At 42.2% G+C, this 17,138-nt stretch overlaps 1 protein-coding gene across 1 annotated transcript in view; it reads left to right on the forward strand.

The window, feature by feature from the left end:
- The first annotated feature begins 745 nt into the window (after positions 1-745).
- The window catches only part of cap2 (cyclase associated actin cytoskeleton regulatory protein 2), a 74,323-nt gene continuing 57,930 nt past the window's right edge, over positions 746-17,138 (forward strand). The window contains exons 1-3 of the mRNA XM_060942098.1: positions 746-821; positions 13,571-13,697; positions 15,931-16,031. Coding sequence (XP_060798081.1) covers positions 13,583-13,697; positions 15,931-16,031 — 216 coding nt within the window. The 5' untranslated portion in view covers positions 746-821; positions 13,571-13,582. The remainder of the gene's footprint in view (positions 822-13,570; positions 13,698-15,930; positions 16,032-17,138) is intronic.

The raw sequence follows: 17,138 nt of genomic DNA on the forward strand, positions 1-17,138 counted from the left end.
ACCTTCTTGCTCTGAGGCGACAGCGCTAACCACTACACCACCTCCAACATTATTTAATTATTACTTATATATACACTGTAGGGGCGGCACGGTGGTGTAGTGGTTAGCGCTGTTGCCTCACAGCAAGAAGGTCCGGGTTTGAGCCCCGTGCCCGGCGAGGGCCTTTCTGTGCGGAGTTTGCATGTTCTCCCCGTGTCCGCGTGGGTTTCCTCCGGGTGCTCCGGTTTCCCTCACAGTCCAAAGACATGCAGGTTAGGTTAACTGGTGACTCTAAATTGACCGTAGGTGTGAATGTGAGTGTGAATGGTTGTCTGTGTCTATGTGTCAGCCCTGTGATGACCTGGCGACTTGTCCAGGGTGTACCCCGCCTTTCGCCCGTAGTCAGCTGCGACCCTGTAGAAGGATAAAGCGGCTAGAGATAATGAGATGAGATGAGATGAGATATACACTGTATAACCACAACAATCTAAACTGCCTCATGTTTGCTGGAGCATGTTTCAGTGAACCTTCTTCACCACAAGCCCAGATTTGACAACGTGGTGAAGGTTATGGGTGTTATAGAGCATTTTTATTATTCTCATCACCATAAAGCAATCATCATATTGCTGTGTGGAATAACCCTGCACGGAGTGATCACTGTGTGCAGCAGGATGCAGATTTGGACAGCCGTCAGGGATGTCGCTTTATTTGGAGATGCCGGAAGTGTGAGGCGCGCGACAGGAAGGCTGGGAGCTGCAGCCCTGTTCGGACTGGAGAGACTGAGGAGCAGCGTCAGGGTTTAAAGGGAAGCGTGGAGATTTAAACAAACAGACATCCTAAAGGTAAAGGCATTTCATAAAGGAGATAAACATTGTGTTGTGGTCTGGTAGTGGAGAGAGAGGAGGCGCGAGCTGCATGTGCACTCGGTTTATTTGAGTCAGGAATAATCTAGAAGCTGTCAATAACAACAACAACAACAATTTGTATTCAGGAGCCTTTTGTGCTCAGATTTTGCATCCATTTCCTGCATTCTCAGTCTCACTGTGCTTTAGACCGTTCGGTGGAATAATTTAATCCAGTGGAACCCGTTTATACTGAGGAAAAGGAGTGCTGCAGAGCACAGATGCCTTCAGAAATAATGAAATTAAATGTTTCTGCATTAAAAAAAAACATACTTGGAAAGACCAAAATGAAGCAAAGTCAATATTTGGTATAAACGACCCTTTGATTAAAAAAAAATAGTAGTCTGAGGTCCAGTGAGTGCAGTTTTATGTGGAAATGAGCTGTAGGTTTTACTGAGCATCTTCCAGAACCAGCCACAGTTCTTCTGGACACTTTGACTGTCACACTCGCTTCTTCATTTTGCACCAAAACCCAGCAGCCTTCATTATGTTCTCTTTTATATGTCTGTCTCTTCTGTCCAGTAATATGCTGCTTTCTTTACTGAACCTTTTTGTTAGGCTTGCATTTCATTAAACTAATGTTTAGAAATTGGGGCGGCATGGTGGTGGTGTAGTGGTTAGCGCTGCCACCTCAGAGCAAGAAGGTCCTGGGTTCGAGCCCCGTGTCCGCGTGGGTTTCCTCCGGGTGCTCCGGTTTCCCCGACAGTCCAAAGACATGCAGGTTAGGTTAACTGGTGACTCTAAATTGACCGTAGGTGTGAATGTGAGTGTGAATGGTTGTCTGTGTCTATGTGTCAGCCCTGTGATGACCTGGCGACTTGTCCAGGGTGTACCCCGCCTTTCGCCCGTAGTCAGCTGGGATAGGCTCCAGCTTGCCTGCGACCCTGTAGAACAGGATAAAGCGGCTAGAGATAATGGATGGATGGCTGATGTTGGGGCAGCACGGTTTTGTAGTGGTTAGCGCTGCCGCCTCAGAGCAAGAAGGTCCTGGGTTCAAGCCCAGTGGCTGACGGGGGCCTTTCTGTGTTGAGTTTGCATGTTCTCCCTGTGTCCGGGTGCTCCGGTTTCTCTGACAGTCCAAAGACATGCAGGTTAGGTTAATTGGTGGCTCTAAATTGACCGTAGGCGTGAATGGTTGTTTGCGTCTGTGTGTCAGCCCTGTGATGACCTGGTGACTTGTCCAGGGTGTACCCTGCCTCTCGCCCATAGTCAGCTGGGATAGGCTCCAGCTTGCCTGCGACCCTGTAGAACAGGATAAGCAGCTACAGGTAATGGATGAGCTGTAGGTTTTACTGAGCATCTTCCAGAACCAGCCACAGTTCTTCTGGACACTTTGACTGTCGCACTCGCTTCTTCATTTTGCACCAAAACCCAGCAGCCTTCATTATGTTCTCTTTTATATGTCTGTCTCTTCTGTCCAGTAATATGCTGCTTTCTTTATTTAACCTTTTTGTTAGGCTTGCATTTAATTAAACTAATATTTGGGAATTGGGGCAGCATGGTGGTGTAGTGGTTAGCGCTGCCACCTCAGAACAAGAAGTTCCTGGGTTCGAGCCCCGTGGCCGGCAAGGGCCTTTCTGTGCGGAGTTTGCATGTTCTCCCCGTGTCTGCGTGGGTTTCCTCCGGGTGCTCCAGTTTCCCCCACAGTCCAAAGACATGCAGGTTAGGTTAATTGGTGGCTCTAAGTTGACCGTGAGTGTGAATAGTTGTTTGTCTCTATGTGTCAGCCCTGTGATGACCTGGCGACTTGTCCAGGGTGTACCCCGCCTCTTGCCTATAGTCAGCTGGGATAGGCTCCAGCTCGCCTGCGACCCTGTAGAACAGGATAAGCAGCTACAGATAATGGATGGATGTTTGGAAATCTAAAAAGTCTTGAACTGACTCGATAATGTAGAAGTCATCAAATAAAAATTGTATGACAATTTTGGCCAAATGGAGATACAGTTTTTATTTTTGCCAGCCAGTGAAACTCGATCCTGAAGAAGCCACACTGGTTAGCTAACTCTCACTGATTTGTCCAATCACCATTAAAAGTGCTTTAATGGTAAAATTGGCATCCTTTCTGACGTTTCTTCTTTATCTGATGAGCTTTCATTGTCAAAAGTCGAAAGTTATATTTCTGAAAAATATCATTTGCCATCTCCTGCTGCTGTTACTAACGTTACCATAGTAACCGTTTTTCAAACGAGGAAGTGGGATTTTTGGAAATCTGTCCTACATGGTGAACACAGATGAGCGGAGTGATGCACAATGAAATGTCCCAGTGCTGTTGTGTGAAATATCGGTATTCTTGGAACGTCCTTTGACCAATCAAATTAGTGGACCGGAATTAATTGTGATGTAAAGAATGTATATACAGTCAGAATCGTCAGCCAACACCTCCTAATGTTCTGGATAAATTATTGAGCATGGTGTCATTTTGTTTGTGAATTAACAATACTTACCAACCTGTAGAGAATTAAAAGTGGTAGATCAGATTGTGCAACACAGTCACACCCTTCGCGGGGGATCTGGGGGCATGCTGCCCTGGAAAATTTTGAAGAAAAAAAATATTGCGTTCTTCTACATTCTGAGTGCTATGTTTGAAGAAAATTGATCAGGAAATCTGACCAACATACTTCACAAAATATATGCTTCTCACTTCGCCTTTATGTTTTGATGCTGGATGATCTGATGACCAAGTCGCCTTGAACTTGTCATCGCGAATCTTCCCCCCCCCTTGGACAATTCATTGTTCACAATCACCAGAGTTGTTTTTATATATATATATATATCATCTCATTATCTCTAGCCGCTTTATCCTTCTACAGGGTCGCAGGCAAGCTGGAGCCTATCCCAGCTGACTACGGGCGAAAGGCGGGGTACACCCTGGACAAGTCGCCAGGTCATCACAGGGCTGACACATAGACACAGACAACCATTCACACTCACATTCACACCTACGGTCAATTTAGAGTCACCAGTTAACCTAACCTGCATGTCTTTGGACTGTGGGGGAAACCGGAGCACCCGGAGGAAACCCACGCGGACACGGGGAGAACATGCAAACTCCACACAGAAAGGCCCTCGCCGGCCACGGGGCTCGAACCCAGGACCTTCTTGCTGTGAGGCGACAGCGCTAACCACTACACCACCGTGCTGCCCGTATATATATATATATATATATATAATATATAAAAAAAAATAAAGGTGTCATTCCACGACAAACCGTTTAATACTTGCTCTTTTTGAAATACCACAGGTCACTCCGAGTTGCATATGCATGCTGCATGTGAAAATGTTCTTCTACCCCCATTCCCTGTATTAGCCTATGAAAGAAAATAGACGGAAAAACGAGTGAATCAGAAAAAGCCCTACGAACTTGCATCACTTCGAAAATTAGTAGTCATAGCCTCGCCCATAACCCACTGGAGGGAGCGTCACAGTGCTGTTAGCCAATCAGAAGCGATATGCTTACATGTCATGAATATTCATGAGTAAGAGCTGAAATCCTGTCGTTCTCCCGCCACCCACTTCTCCACCAAACTAGAACAGCCTGAAACAGGAGCACCACAGCATTTTTTTCACCAAAACCGGCTCACGGCATTCATTCATACTCGAGACCACCGCACAATTAATGAAAAAACGATGCAGTGACTCCTTTAAACAAACACTAGCGCAATTTGTTGTATGTGGCCTCGTTGCTGATTGGCTAGAACCATAACGAGAGCCAATGGAATGGCACAATCTAGCGACGCAATTTAGATTCAACATCGTTATTGAGCCGTTCCATTGGCTCTCTGCTTCACTTAATATGACACTTTTGACTCTGTATACTTGTATCCCCTGTTCTGAAAACAGCTGACGCGAGATCAGACGAGCAAATCCACCTGTGTTCACTGATTTTTTTTTTTTTTTTTTGTAATGCGGTAGTTTTTAGAGCTAAAAGTAGTAGGCGTTATTCACCTGTCAAAATCGGTAGACTACCGCATGACTCGGTAGAGTTGGCAAGTATGAATTAACTAGTGTGTAAAAGTGTTATAATAGATTCAGCGAAATCTCACAAATTAATCTCAAACTAAATTTACAGTGTTGCAGGCTGAAGAATGAATGAACGGGGGAAAAATGCTAATATGACTCCAAACGGATAGAACCATGCAGTGCCTTTTATACAGTCTCTGTATGACTCTTGAGACGTATTCATATTTGATGAATGAACAGAGAGCACATTTTCAGAAGCAGGACAGCAGCGTCTCTGAATAATGACTGCTGGGACGTCCAGAGTGTTCCGGGCGTGGTCAAGTGGGGGGAAAAAAAAGTTACAGTTCTATTAACTTGGTCATGAAATATTTGGTTTCCATTTTTTTCCCCCTGCAGCTATGAGACTAAAAAAGCTAGCAATTAATAGATAATGACCACCAATTATCATCAGTTAGTTAAAAAAAAGCAGAAAAAGCATGCATTTTAAAATGTGTAATAAACTGTTTCTTTGGAAACTTTCTGTACTACGTTTAATTTTTACTATGTGCCCTGTCATTACTGAAATATCGTTCCTAAAGTACATTGCAGGGACCCAGATTAAGACTTGTATCATTTCAGCCTGCAGTTTGCATAAACTAACTGATGGTTATAAGCTTTTCTAGCTTGAGTACAATTTAAACCCCAAACCTTCCCTTTAACTTTTGAACTGTATTCCATAGAGGAATGGTTTGGAACAACAGCTTTGATCCTGATGTGTCTCACATGTTCAGTAAACTGAATGTGAAATTAGCTAATGAAATCAGTTTTAAGGCTCGGGGCCTCGTGTTGTTGAACTTGGAGCTACATGATTGCTCAGCTGAGGGTTTCTGCTACCTCTGAAATAGTTCCTGAGGCCTAGGTCAGACATTTGGCAAGTCGGAGAGAATTCTCCAGGGACTTTACAAGATGACGTGAGCATTTCCACACCGGGTCACTATTAATTACTGCTGACGAATCTCTGAGAGCAAGAGACAGATTGGAGAGCTGAATATTTTAGACCAGGAATTCTCAGACCCCTTTAACTGGGGGGGGGGATTAATCCCTTCAGTACCTAATTTAATTTATGAAACTAATCCAACTATTTACATATTGCTCATTATTTTAAATGTGTTTAATAATAGCAGAGCTCCTCACACACAGAGAAGCCCCATACTTAAGAGAAATGCGTCAGGGGGCGCCGTGGCTCAGTCGACTAAGGCGCCATACCATAAATCCGGGGACCCGGGTTCGATTCCGACCTGAGGTCATTTCCCGATCCCTCCCTGTCTCTCTCTCCAGCTCATTTCCTGTCTCTACACTGTCTTATCCAATAAAGGTGAAAAAAGCCCAAAAAAATCTTAAAAAAAAAAAGAGAAATGCTTCGACATGACTTTTGATGGCTTTTGACCGTACAGCCTCTGTAGGTACGAACGTGTTCCACCACAGAGAACCCAACTATACGTGAAAGGCAATGTATCTCATAAACACTTGACCACCGGACAATGAAATTTGTATCTTTATTTACATAAGATAGATGGGCTTTTATACAGCATTTATTTTTAATTTGCTTTTTAAAAAATAGTGACACATTTTATGGAAAATATTACATTTTACTGACACATTTTACGGAAAATATTCACGAGTTTCATATAAAACTAGTTAAAACAGTTTTGTTAGTCCACTAGCTTGTTGGACAATTGAGAGTTTCTTCCTCGTGTCGTCTGGGGGAGTTTTTCCTTGCCACCGTCACCACAGGCTTGCTCATTGAGGATAGATTAGGGATGAAATTGGCTCATGTCTTGGGTCATTCAGATTCTGTAAAGCTGCTTTGTGACAATGTCTATTGTTAAAAGCGCTATACAAACAAACTTGACCTTGACTTGACGATTTCTGTCATGTAAGGGAGGTAGATGGATGTAATCACATTTTATTGAAAACATGCTAGCAAACAGATCCAAAACGTCGTCAAAGGCAGAGTTGAAAAACAGGCAGTGGTCGAGCGAGGCGCAGACAGGATATGAGAGGTGATAGAATACTCACAGTCCAAAAACACGAACAGGGTCAAAACCAGAAAAAGTGATACAAAATGCAAGGCTTGGTAACATCAGACACCAGATACAGAGTGTATACTTCACAAAGTGTGTGTGTGTTACTCAGAGTCCTCATACAGTATATATGCATTGTGATTGCGCTCTAATTAGAAACAGGTGCATGGTAATTAGTCCTAATGCCGCTGCACATGGCAGCGTGTGGACATGACGGATGTAACCAGACAACTGTTTGACATGCCAAGTTCGATATTCGATTGTAACTCTCTATAGTAATTATGTAAAGTGAAAGCGCTGGTTCACTGCTGTCCGTCAGGCACCCAGCAGAGTCGCCCCGTAATAAATGTTGTGGTATTGTTTCTGGGTGTCAAAGAAAAGGAATAAATATGTATCGTAACTGCGATGCGTATCTCATTATTGGTCTCACTGTCACAAGACAGTGCAGCAATTTATAGATGTGAAATACAGTACGCTACACAATTTGATGGTTGATATGCTGTATTATTATTATTTTTATTATTCTTCTATTCAGGTTGATTTTGTGCCCTTGCAAATATTTTACTCATACACTCATCAGGAGTGCCGATTTTAGGCACTGCCTATATATCTATCTCATTGGTTATTTATTCAAGCCATAGAGCTTTTTATTCCTGAACTTTCCACTCGCAACACATTTTATTAAAATTGTCATTAATTTTATGCTGACGTTGTTGGATGTCAGCAGAGGTCAGGTTGGTTAAGGGTCCGGGTCAGGCAAAGATTAATTTAATTTACTTCGCTCTTAGTATCACAGGATAGATTGTAATCACACAAATGGTTTGGTAGATGAGGTCATCTCTCCATGACCTGACCCTGATTGGGTTACGTGATTGCATTTCTTTCCTAACTAAAGAGAGCTCAGAGTAGCATGTGGGGTTTTTTTTTTTGGGCCTCTGGTACTTGTACATGTGTCTATATCACCCTGTAAACAATTTTTATTTCACTTCAGTTGCTGCTAGTCATTTTTTATTATTATTGCCTATTGGTTTAAATGAAAATAGTTTTCCATAAAATAAAATGAGATTTTAAATAAACTCTGACTACGATTTATGTAATAGTGCCATAAGCAAAGAGATGAGATGAAAATCGTCAGGAACTAAACTCTGACCGAATGACTGAATTTAGTTAGTAAACATAAACAAAAGAGTCGACTAACTGTGTTTCAAACCAAAAATGAACATAAAAACTGAGTTGTGATATCATTTCAGAGTTTGCCAACCATTACTCTGTAATGAGTACAGTATAGGGGCCAATATACTGTATATGAATATGTAAATGCAAATGTGATATTATTATAATGTAGCTTCCACCTACAGTATATCTTGAATTTAAGCTTAAAACTAAATTATTTGTCCCCTACTATTGCTAATTATACTAAATTACACCTCCTCTGGAGTTGTTTTCATACGAGAAAAGCGTCCATTCATCTTCATATCCTCCAGTTTCTCTTACTTTAGAAGCGAATCACAAAACACAAGGGTAGAATAGAGATAAGGTAAATAAGACGTTTATTCTGTATTTGTGTTTGACACATGGTACAGAAAAGTGTGCGTTGTAGCCTTCTCAATATTGGCTTGTTTCAGTATGAAAAACGTACAAGTTAATTCTCATCTCATCTCATTATCTCTAGCCGCTTTATCCTTCTGCAGGGTCGCAGGCAAGCTGGAGCCTATCCCAGCTGACTACGGGCGAAAGGCGGGGTACACCCTGGACAAGTCGCCAGGTCATCACAGGGCTGACACATAGACACAGACAACCATTCACACTCACATTCACACCTACGCTCAATTTAGAGTCACCAGTTAACCTAACCTGCATGTCTTTGGACTGTGGGGGAAACCGGAGTTAATTAGTAAATTAATTTTTAAAAAGCAAAAAAGTGGGCTAACAAACAAAATACACTTTTTTTTTTTTTTTTTATACTTGATTAGTACAGTATATAATGCTAATACACAGACACTCACTGGCCACTTTATTAGGAACACCATCCACCTGCTGTTTGATGCAGTTCTGTAATCAGCCGATCCCTTGACAGCAGCACAATGCATCAAATCATGCAGATACAAATCAAGAGCTTCAGTTAATCTTTGCTTCAAACATCAGAACGGGAAAAATTGTGATCTCTGTGACGTTCACTGTGTCATGGGTGTTGGACTAGTTTGAGTATTTCAGAAGCTGCTGATCTCCTGGGGTTTTCACACACAACAGCCTCTAGAGTTTACACAGGATGGTGTGAAGAAACAAAAAAACATCGAGTGAGCGACAGTTCTGTGGGTGGAAACGCTTTGTTGATAAGAGAGTTCAGAGGAAAATAGCCAGATTGGGCCGAGCTGCCAGGAAGGATATACAACCTCTGGCAAAAAGTATGGAATCACCAGTCTTGGATGAGCACTCATTCAGACGTTTTATTCTGTAGAACAAACTGAGATCACAAACATGATACAATAATAAAGTCATTCCAAAGTGCAACTTCTTGGCCTTCAGAAACACTAAAATAAACGAAGAAAATACATTGTGATAGTCAGCAAATGTTACTTTTATAGACCAAGCACAGGGAAAAAAATATGGAATCACTCAATTTTCAGGTAGAAAATAAAGACTCACCCAGTCAATTTCCTTTCCCTAAATTGACACCTGCCTCAGATTAGATCTGCTCGTTAGTCTGCAGTTAGAAACGGCGCAGTTATCGCACCTTGGAGGGCTGCTGGACCAAGTGGATTGGCAAGAATCATGGCTCCAACAAGAGAGATGTCTCTTGAAACAAAAGAGAGGATTGTCAAACTTCTTAAAGAAGGTAACTCTTCACGCATGGTTGCCAAAGATGTGGGCTGTTCAGTCAGCTGTATCTAAGATATGGACCAAGTACAAACAGCATGGGATGGTTTTTAAAGCCAAGCATACTGGTAGACCGAGGAAGACATCAAAGCGTCAAGACAAAAAAACTTAAGGCCGTATGTCTTGAAAACCGAAAAAGTACAACAAAACAAATGAAGCATAAATGGGAGGAAGCCGGAGTCAATGTACAAGTATGTGACCGAAGCGTGAGAAATCGCCTAAAGGAAATGGGATTTTCATATAGGAAAGCTAAAAGAAAACCATCATGGACACCTAAACAGAAAAGAACAAGACTACAATGGGCTAAGGAGAAGCAATCATGGACTGTGGATGACTGGATGAAAGTTATCTTCAGTCACTACGTTTACATGCACGTAGAGAGAATCGAATTTCTGCCGTTGCTCGACTGAAATCGAAGTTCAAAATGCCATGTATACACCTTAATTCGGCTGAAATTGAACCGAACTTGATTTCTCGGAATCGAGCTACACGACCTAGTTTATGCGATTTCTGCCGAGCTACTTTGTGCATGTATACCCTATCGAGCTAGTTGTCGAGCTACTTCCGGAAGTGACGAGTGACGAGACCACAAGCGGGAAACACAACAGCCTCGGTCGGCATGACAACAGTAGTAGCGAGCAGCAGAAGAGGTCAGGAGGAACAAACGAAGAAGAGAAAATGGCGATGTAGAGCTCTCTGAAGTGTGGGTGGAGCACAGAGGACGGCAGGACAAAGCTTCTGGTACTAATAGGCTTTTTATTGTCAGACTTTTCAGTTTAACAGCCTACTTTTATTCTTGAGAGAAAAACACGTGCGCGCGCTGTGTTCTAGTCCCAGGATGAGCTGTCCCCTCTGCTCTCCCTCTGCCTCCTTAAATAGGGCGCGGTTACTGGGAAGACACACAAACACAGGTTAATTACCGTCAGGTGAAGTGATTCTGCCACTCACCTTCCCTGGCTCCGCCCTCCTGTCACAGACCGGCGCTTGACCACGCCCCCACTGCCACAGGCAAGCAGAAACGTGCACTTCTGGAGCAATGAGGAGACAGAGTTCATGCTCATTCAGCTTAAGGAGTTGAATATATTAAAATTCATGGACGGGAGAAAAACGCGCAATGGAGAACACGGAACTGATAACTTTGTTTACACTCTTGAATAGCTCTTCTTCATGACGACAACCGGAAGTGTACCAACACGATGGGGCGTGTTGCGCCACCTGTGGCTCGGGTGCACAATGCACCTCACACAATAGCCCGATTTCATTGTGTGCATGTAGGATTGGATTTCTCTGGCACCCTGCTGGGACCTTCAGCTCGATTACCGACAGCAGCTCGATTTGGATGTGCATGTAAACGTAGTCACTGATGAATCACGAATCTGCATTGGACAAGGTGATGATGCTGGAACTTTTGTTTGGTGCCGTTCCAGTGACATTTATGAAGAGGACTGCCTGAAGAAAACATCCAAATTTCCACAATCCTTGATGATATGGGGCTGCATGTCAGGCAAAGGCACTGGGGAGATGGCTGTGGTTACTTCAATAAATGCACAGGTTTACATTGATATTTTGGACAGTTTTCTTATCCCTTCAATTGAAAAGATGTTTGGGGATGATGAAATAATTTTCCAAGATGACAGTGCATCGTGCCATAGAGCAAAAACTGTGAAAGCATTCCTTGGTGAAAGACACATCCAGTCAATGTCATGGCCTGCAAATAGTCCAGATCTCAACCCAATAGAAAACTTGTGGTGGAAATTGAAAAAAATGGTCCACGACAAGGCTCCGGCCTGCAAAGCTGATCTGGCAACTGCAGTCAAAGAGAGTTGGCACCAGATTGATGAATACTGTTTGTCACTCAAGTCCATGCCTAAGAGACTGCAAGCCGTTATAAAAGCCAGAGGTGGTGCAACTAAGTACTAGTGATGTGTTTTGAATGTTCTTTTGTTTGTCTGTTTTTCATGATTCCATATTTTTTTCCTCAGAATTGAGTGATTCCATATTTTTTTTTTCCCTGTGCTTGGTCTATAAAAGTAGCATTTACTGACTTCCACAATGCTTTTTCTTCATTTCTTTTAGTGTTTCTGAAGGCCAAGAAGGTGCACTTTGGAATGACTTTATTATTGTATCATGTTTGTGATCTGAGTTTGTTCTACAGAATAAAACGTGTGAATGAGTGCCCATTCAAGACTGGTGATTCCATACTTTTTGCCAGGGGTTGTAGTAACTCATAGCAACTTTTTCCAACCGTGGTGAGCAGAAAAGCATCTCCGCATGCAACAGCAGAAGACCACATTGGCTTCCACTCCTGCAGCCAAGAACAGGAATCTTACAATCAAGAACAAGTTCCTATATTAAAGTGGCCGGTGAGTGCATAAATAGCCATATAAATTAAGAGAGCACATTGAAGAAGAATGTTGATGGTCCGAATGAATATTAGAAACAATTCCCAGATCGTATTAAAAATAAACTTTTTTTTTTTTTTTTTTAAATTGTGTGAGTTTCTAAACTGCTAAACATGAGCGATGAAGATTGGCAGTGTGCACTTTTCCTGTGCATAGCATTCAAGAGTTTTGTATGGAGCAAACAAAGGTTTGCCAATTTAAATTCATGATTCATTAATAATGATCATGTTCTTGGGAGGAATATCAAAGATCTTGCAACATGTCGGAAAGTCCTTACAAATAATTCTAGAAATTGTATCCATTTCCAAAAATCTTTGTGATGTCTCATATGTCCAGCTGCACAGTTATTCATCTTGAATCATATATGATGAACAGTAATTGATAGCTATAGGACATCTGTGCAGTTACAACAGAGAAAAATGTTGTTCTTGACGTTTCTGGCAGTTAACACAGTCTACTGGCTCAGAATATCAAGTAATTGTCATTTTGTGCGCATGAAGCTGTATATGCCGTTGTAGCTCGTATCACGAAACCTTGTTAAAACAGTTTTACAAAACCGAACAGTCACACATTGACACAGCACAGAGACAGTGTTGTTCTGCACTCTGTTTGTATTGGCCTCCTGTTTTCTTTTTCATCTCATCTCATTATCTCTAGCCGCTTAATCCTGTTCTACAGGGTCGCAGGCAAGCTGGAGCCTATCCCAGCTGACTACGGGTGAAAGGCGGGGTACACCCTGGACAAGTCGCCAGGTCATCACAGGGCTGACACATAGACAACCATTCACACTCACATTCACACCTACAGTCAATTTAGAGTCACCAGTTAACCCAACCTGCATGTCTTTGGACTGTGGGGGAAACCGGAGCACCCGGAGGAAACCCACGCGGACACGGGGAGAACATGCAAACTCCGCACAGAAAGGCCCTCGCCGGCCACGGGGCTCGAACCCGGACCTTCTTGCTGTGAGGCGACAGCGCTAACCACTACACCACCGTGCCGCCCCTGTTTTCTTTTTTTTAAGTTGTAATTGATTTGCTTGTTGCATTCCTCCTGGTCAGTGAAGGTGTGTCTGTGTGGAAGACAGCTAGTGAACTCTTTCCTTTCACGCTTTTCCTTTTGCAATATTTTTGCATTTAACTTATGAGTGACTTATTTTCCCTAGTATTCCCTAATAAAATCTCACACACACGCACAGGGTACTCTTTATACTCTTTTTTGTTGTCATGTAGGATTATTAGAAGTGTTTGGGTTTTTCCCCCCCCCTTTTGTGTGTTCCTTTTAACAGTTATGATTTGATACTGTTCTAATTATCATGAACAGAATGTGATACTTTATCACAGTTTGAGTGAATCTCAGTAACATTTTTGGTTTGGACTTTTTACAGGCTTCACTCACTATGGAAACACTAGTTGAGCGACTGGAACAGGCTGTGATTCGGCTCGAGACTGTTTCAGCCAAGCTTCAGGGTTGCTCTGGGAGCTTGTCCAATGGCGAGGTCAACGGATTTAATGGTACCATAATGAGGCTACATACAGTGGTGCTTGAAAGTTTGTGAACCCTTTAGAATTTTCTATATTTCTGCGCAAATATGACCTAAAACAACATCAGATTTTCATACAAGTCCTAAAAGAGAACCCAGTTAAACAAATGAGACAAAAATATGCATACTTGGTCATTTATTTATTACGGAAAATGATCCAATATTACCAATTTTAGCCCATTCCTCCGTACAGAACAGCTTCAACTCTGGGATGTTGGTGGGTTTCCTAACATGAACTGCTCGCTTCAGGTCCTTCCACAACATTTCGATTGGATTAAGGTCAGGACTTTGACTTGGCCATTCCAAAATATTATTCTTCTTTAACCATTCTTTGGTAGAACGACTTGTGTGCTTAGGGTCATTGTCTTACTACATGACCCAATGTCTCTTGAGATTCAGTTCATGAACAGATGTCCTGACATTTTCCTTTAGAATTCGCTGGTGTAATTCAGAATTCATTGTTCCATCAATGATGGCAAGCCGTCCTGGCCCAGATGCAGCAAAACAGGCCCAAACCATGATACTACCACCACCATGTTTCACAGATGGGATAAGGTTCTTGTGCTGGAATGCATTGTTTTCAGCAATGTTCTTTTTGGAGAGCAGTGGCTTTCTCCTTGCAACCCTGCCATGCATGCCATTGTTGTTCAGTGTTCTCCTGATGGTGGACTCATGAACATTTAAAGGAACAGTCCACCGTATTTCCATAATGAAATATGCTCTTATCTGAATTGAGACGAGCTGCTCCGTACCTATCCGAGCTTTGCACGACCTCCCAGTCAGTCAGACGCAGTCAGACGCGCTGTCACTCCTGTTAGCAATGTAGCTAGGCTCAGTATGGCCAATGGTATTTTTTGGGGCTGTAGTTAGATGCGACCAAACTCTTCCGCGTTTTTCCTGTTTACATAGGTTTATATGACCAGTGATATGAAACAAGTTCAGTTACACAAATTGAAACGTAGTGATTTTCTATGCTATGGAAAGTCCGCACTATAATGACAGGCGTACTAACACCTTCTGCGCACTTCGGCAGCGCATTGATACGGAGCTCAGATATCAATGCGCTGCCGAAGCGCGCAGAAGGTGTTAGTACGCCTGTCATTATAGTGCGGACTTTCCATAGCATAGAAAATCGCTACGTTTCAATTTGTGTAACTGAACTTGTTTCATATCACTGGTCATATAAACCTATGTAAACAGGAAAAACGCGGAAGAGTTTGGTCGCATCTAACTACAGCCCCAAAAAATACCATTGGCCATACTGAGCCTAGCTACATTGCTAACAGGAGTGACAGCGCGTCTGCCTGCGTCTGACTGACTGGGAGGTCGCGCAAAGCTCGGATAGGTACGGAGCAGCTCGTCTCAATTCAGATAAGAGCATATTTCATTATGGAAATACGGTGGACTGTTCCTTTAACATTAGCCAATGTAAGAGAGGCCTTCAGTTGCTTAGAAGTTACTCTGGGGTCCTTTGTGACCTCGCCAACTATTACACACCTTGCTCTCAGAGTGATCTTTGTTGGTCGACCACTCCTGGGGAGGGTAACAATGGTCTTGAATTTCCTCCATTTGTACACAATCTGTCTGACTGTGGATTGGTGGGGTCCAAACTCTTTAGAGATGGTTTTGTGACTCTAATTTCACCTTCAAATCAACTGCTAATCGTAGAGGTTCACATACTTTTGCCACTCACAGATATGTAATATTGGATCATTTTCCTCAATAAATAAATGGCCAAGTATAATATTTTTGTCTCCTTTGTTTAACTGGGTTCTCTTTATCTACTTTTAGGACTTGTGTGAAAATCTGATGATGTTTTAGGTCATATTTATGCAGAAATATAGAAAATTCTAAAGGGTTCCCAAACTTTCAAGCACCACTATACATACATTCAACTGTAAAATATTGTTAATGCCAATCCCTGTCTGTATACAAAACTGTTTCTCAGGAGAGTCACAAAACAATGTGCTTCTGCTTTCAGTGTAAGATAAGTTCACTGAAAATTAATTATTTAAACTATGGTTGTCAGGCCATGTTTGTTATTCATGAATTTGTACCTTCATGGGAAAGGCTTTCTCACACAAGCCAAAGATAATTGCCAGAACTGATGCTGTATTTTAATAATGTATTTGAATGCATTTTGCAGTGACATTTTTATGTTCCTTTGTCTAGTGTAGTAACTGTGGGCTCTCTTCCACATCAAGGTGAATCCCAGTGCATGGATGCGTTTGACCATTTACTGACAGGCCCTGTGTGTGAATACTTGAAGAACAGCCGGACTATTGGAGGAGATGTGGCGAAACATGTAAGTACAGGAGTGTGTGTGTCTATATGATAGAAAGCTACACTATATGGCCAACAGATTGGAGAGGCATGATCATTACACTCATATGTGCTTTTCCATATTTAGCCCATCCTTGATCTTATAACCTCCACTCTTCTGTACAGGCTTTCCATGGGATTTTGGAGGATTTGTAGTGATTTGTGTTTATTCAGCCACAAGAGCGTTAGTGAGTTCAGGTAGTGATGTTAGATGAGGAGGCCTGGGGTGCAGTTGGCGTTTCAGTTCATCCCGAAGGTGTTCAGTGGAGTTCAGTGGCGGCTGGTAGTCTTTCAAACAGGGGAGGCTGGTCGGTTACGATATTTCCAGATTTTAAAAGAAAAAACACATAAATTTTGCCCATACTCTTGCCTCTGATCTGGCTGATTGTTGGCAGGGTCAGAAACTGTGAAATAACAGGTTCTTTTGGCCCATTAGCCTACTGTCCAATATACATGATGGTGGTGTTGGGTGTGTGTGTATATTTTAACATTTTATATTTTAAAATTGTGGCATGTTGTTTAAAAATTGATCATTATTGAAAGCAGCTCTTTGTCAGGAACCTCAGCAGTAGAGCTGGGTGCCACACATTTCATTCAATGACACTTTCCCTATATTTTACTTATTTTGACTGAGAAATGTTTTATTGACAATTTTGATAACCCTTCACTTTTAATCCAGGTCTGTAGTGTGAAATGTTCTCGGCTGTGTTTTTGTTTAAAAATGTTTTCCAAATTGTAGCTGTGTTTAATTCATATCCAGAAAAATATATATTCCAATATAATATACTCAGCATAAACATTTTAAATAGATTCTATATTTCTGGTCCATCCATGACATATTACTAAAGTAGCCTATTTACTGTTGTTGATGTGGGTCACTTGCTGTTAGCCAATTCACTTTCTCGTACCAGGAGAGCTGAAAGGAATGAGTATTATTCCCTACCTTTTTCACCAAGTCAGTTTGAGGCGTTGGTCTACCCTGCTCTTTAATTTTAATTTTTTCCTCGAAAGGAAGACTGGCAAATGGCTTCGCCAAAATTAAATCAGCAATGCTTGGCATCCGTGAGCAGCTTTCTTGCTAGCTGACTAG

The sequence above is a fragment of the Neoarius graeffei genome, chromosome 16, assembly GCF_027579695.1.
Source record: "Neoarius graeffei isolate fNeoGra1 chromosome 16, fNeoGra1.pri, whole genome shotgun sequence".
In the NCBI taxonomy this organism is placed as follows: domain Eukaryota; kingdom Metazoa; phylum Chordata; class Actinopteri; order Siluriformes; family Ariidae; genus Neoarius; species Neoarius graeffei.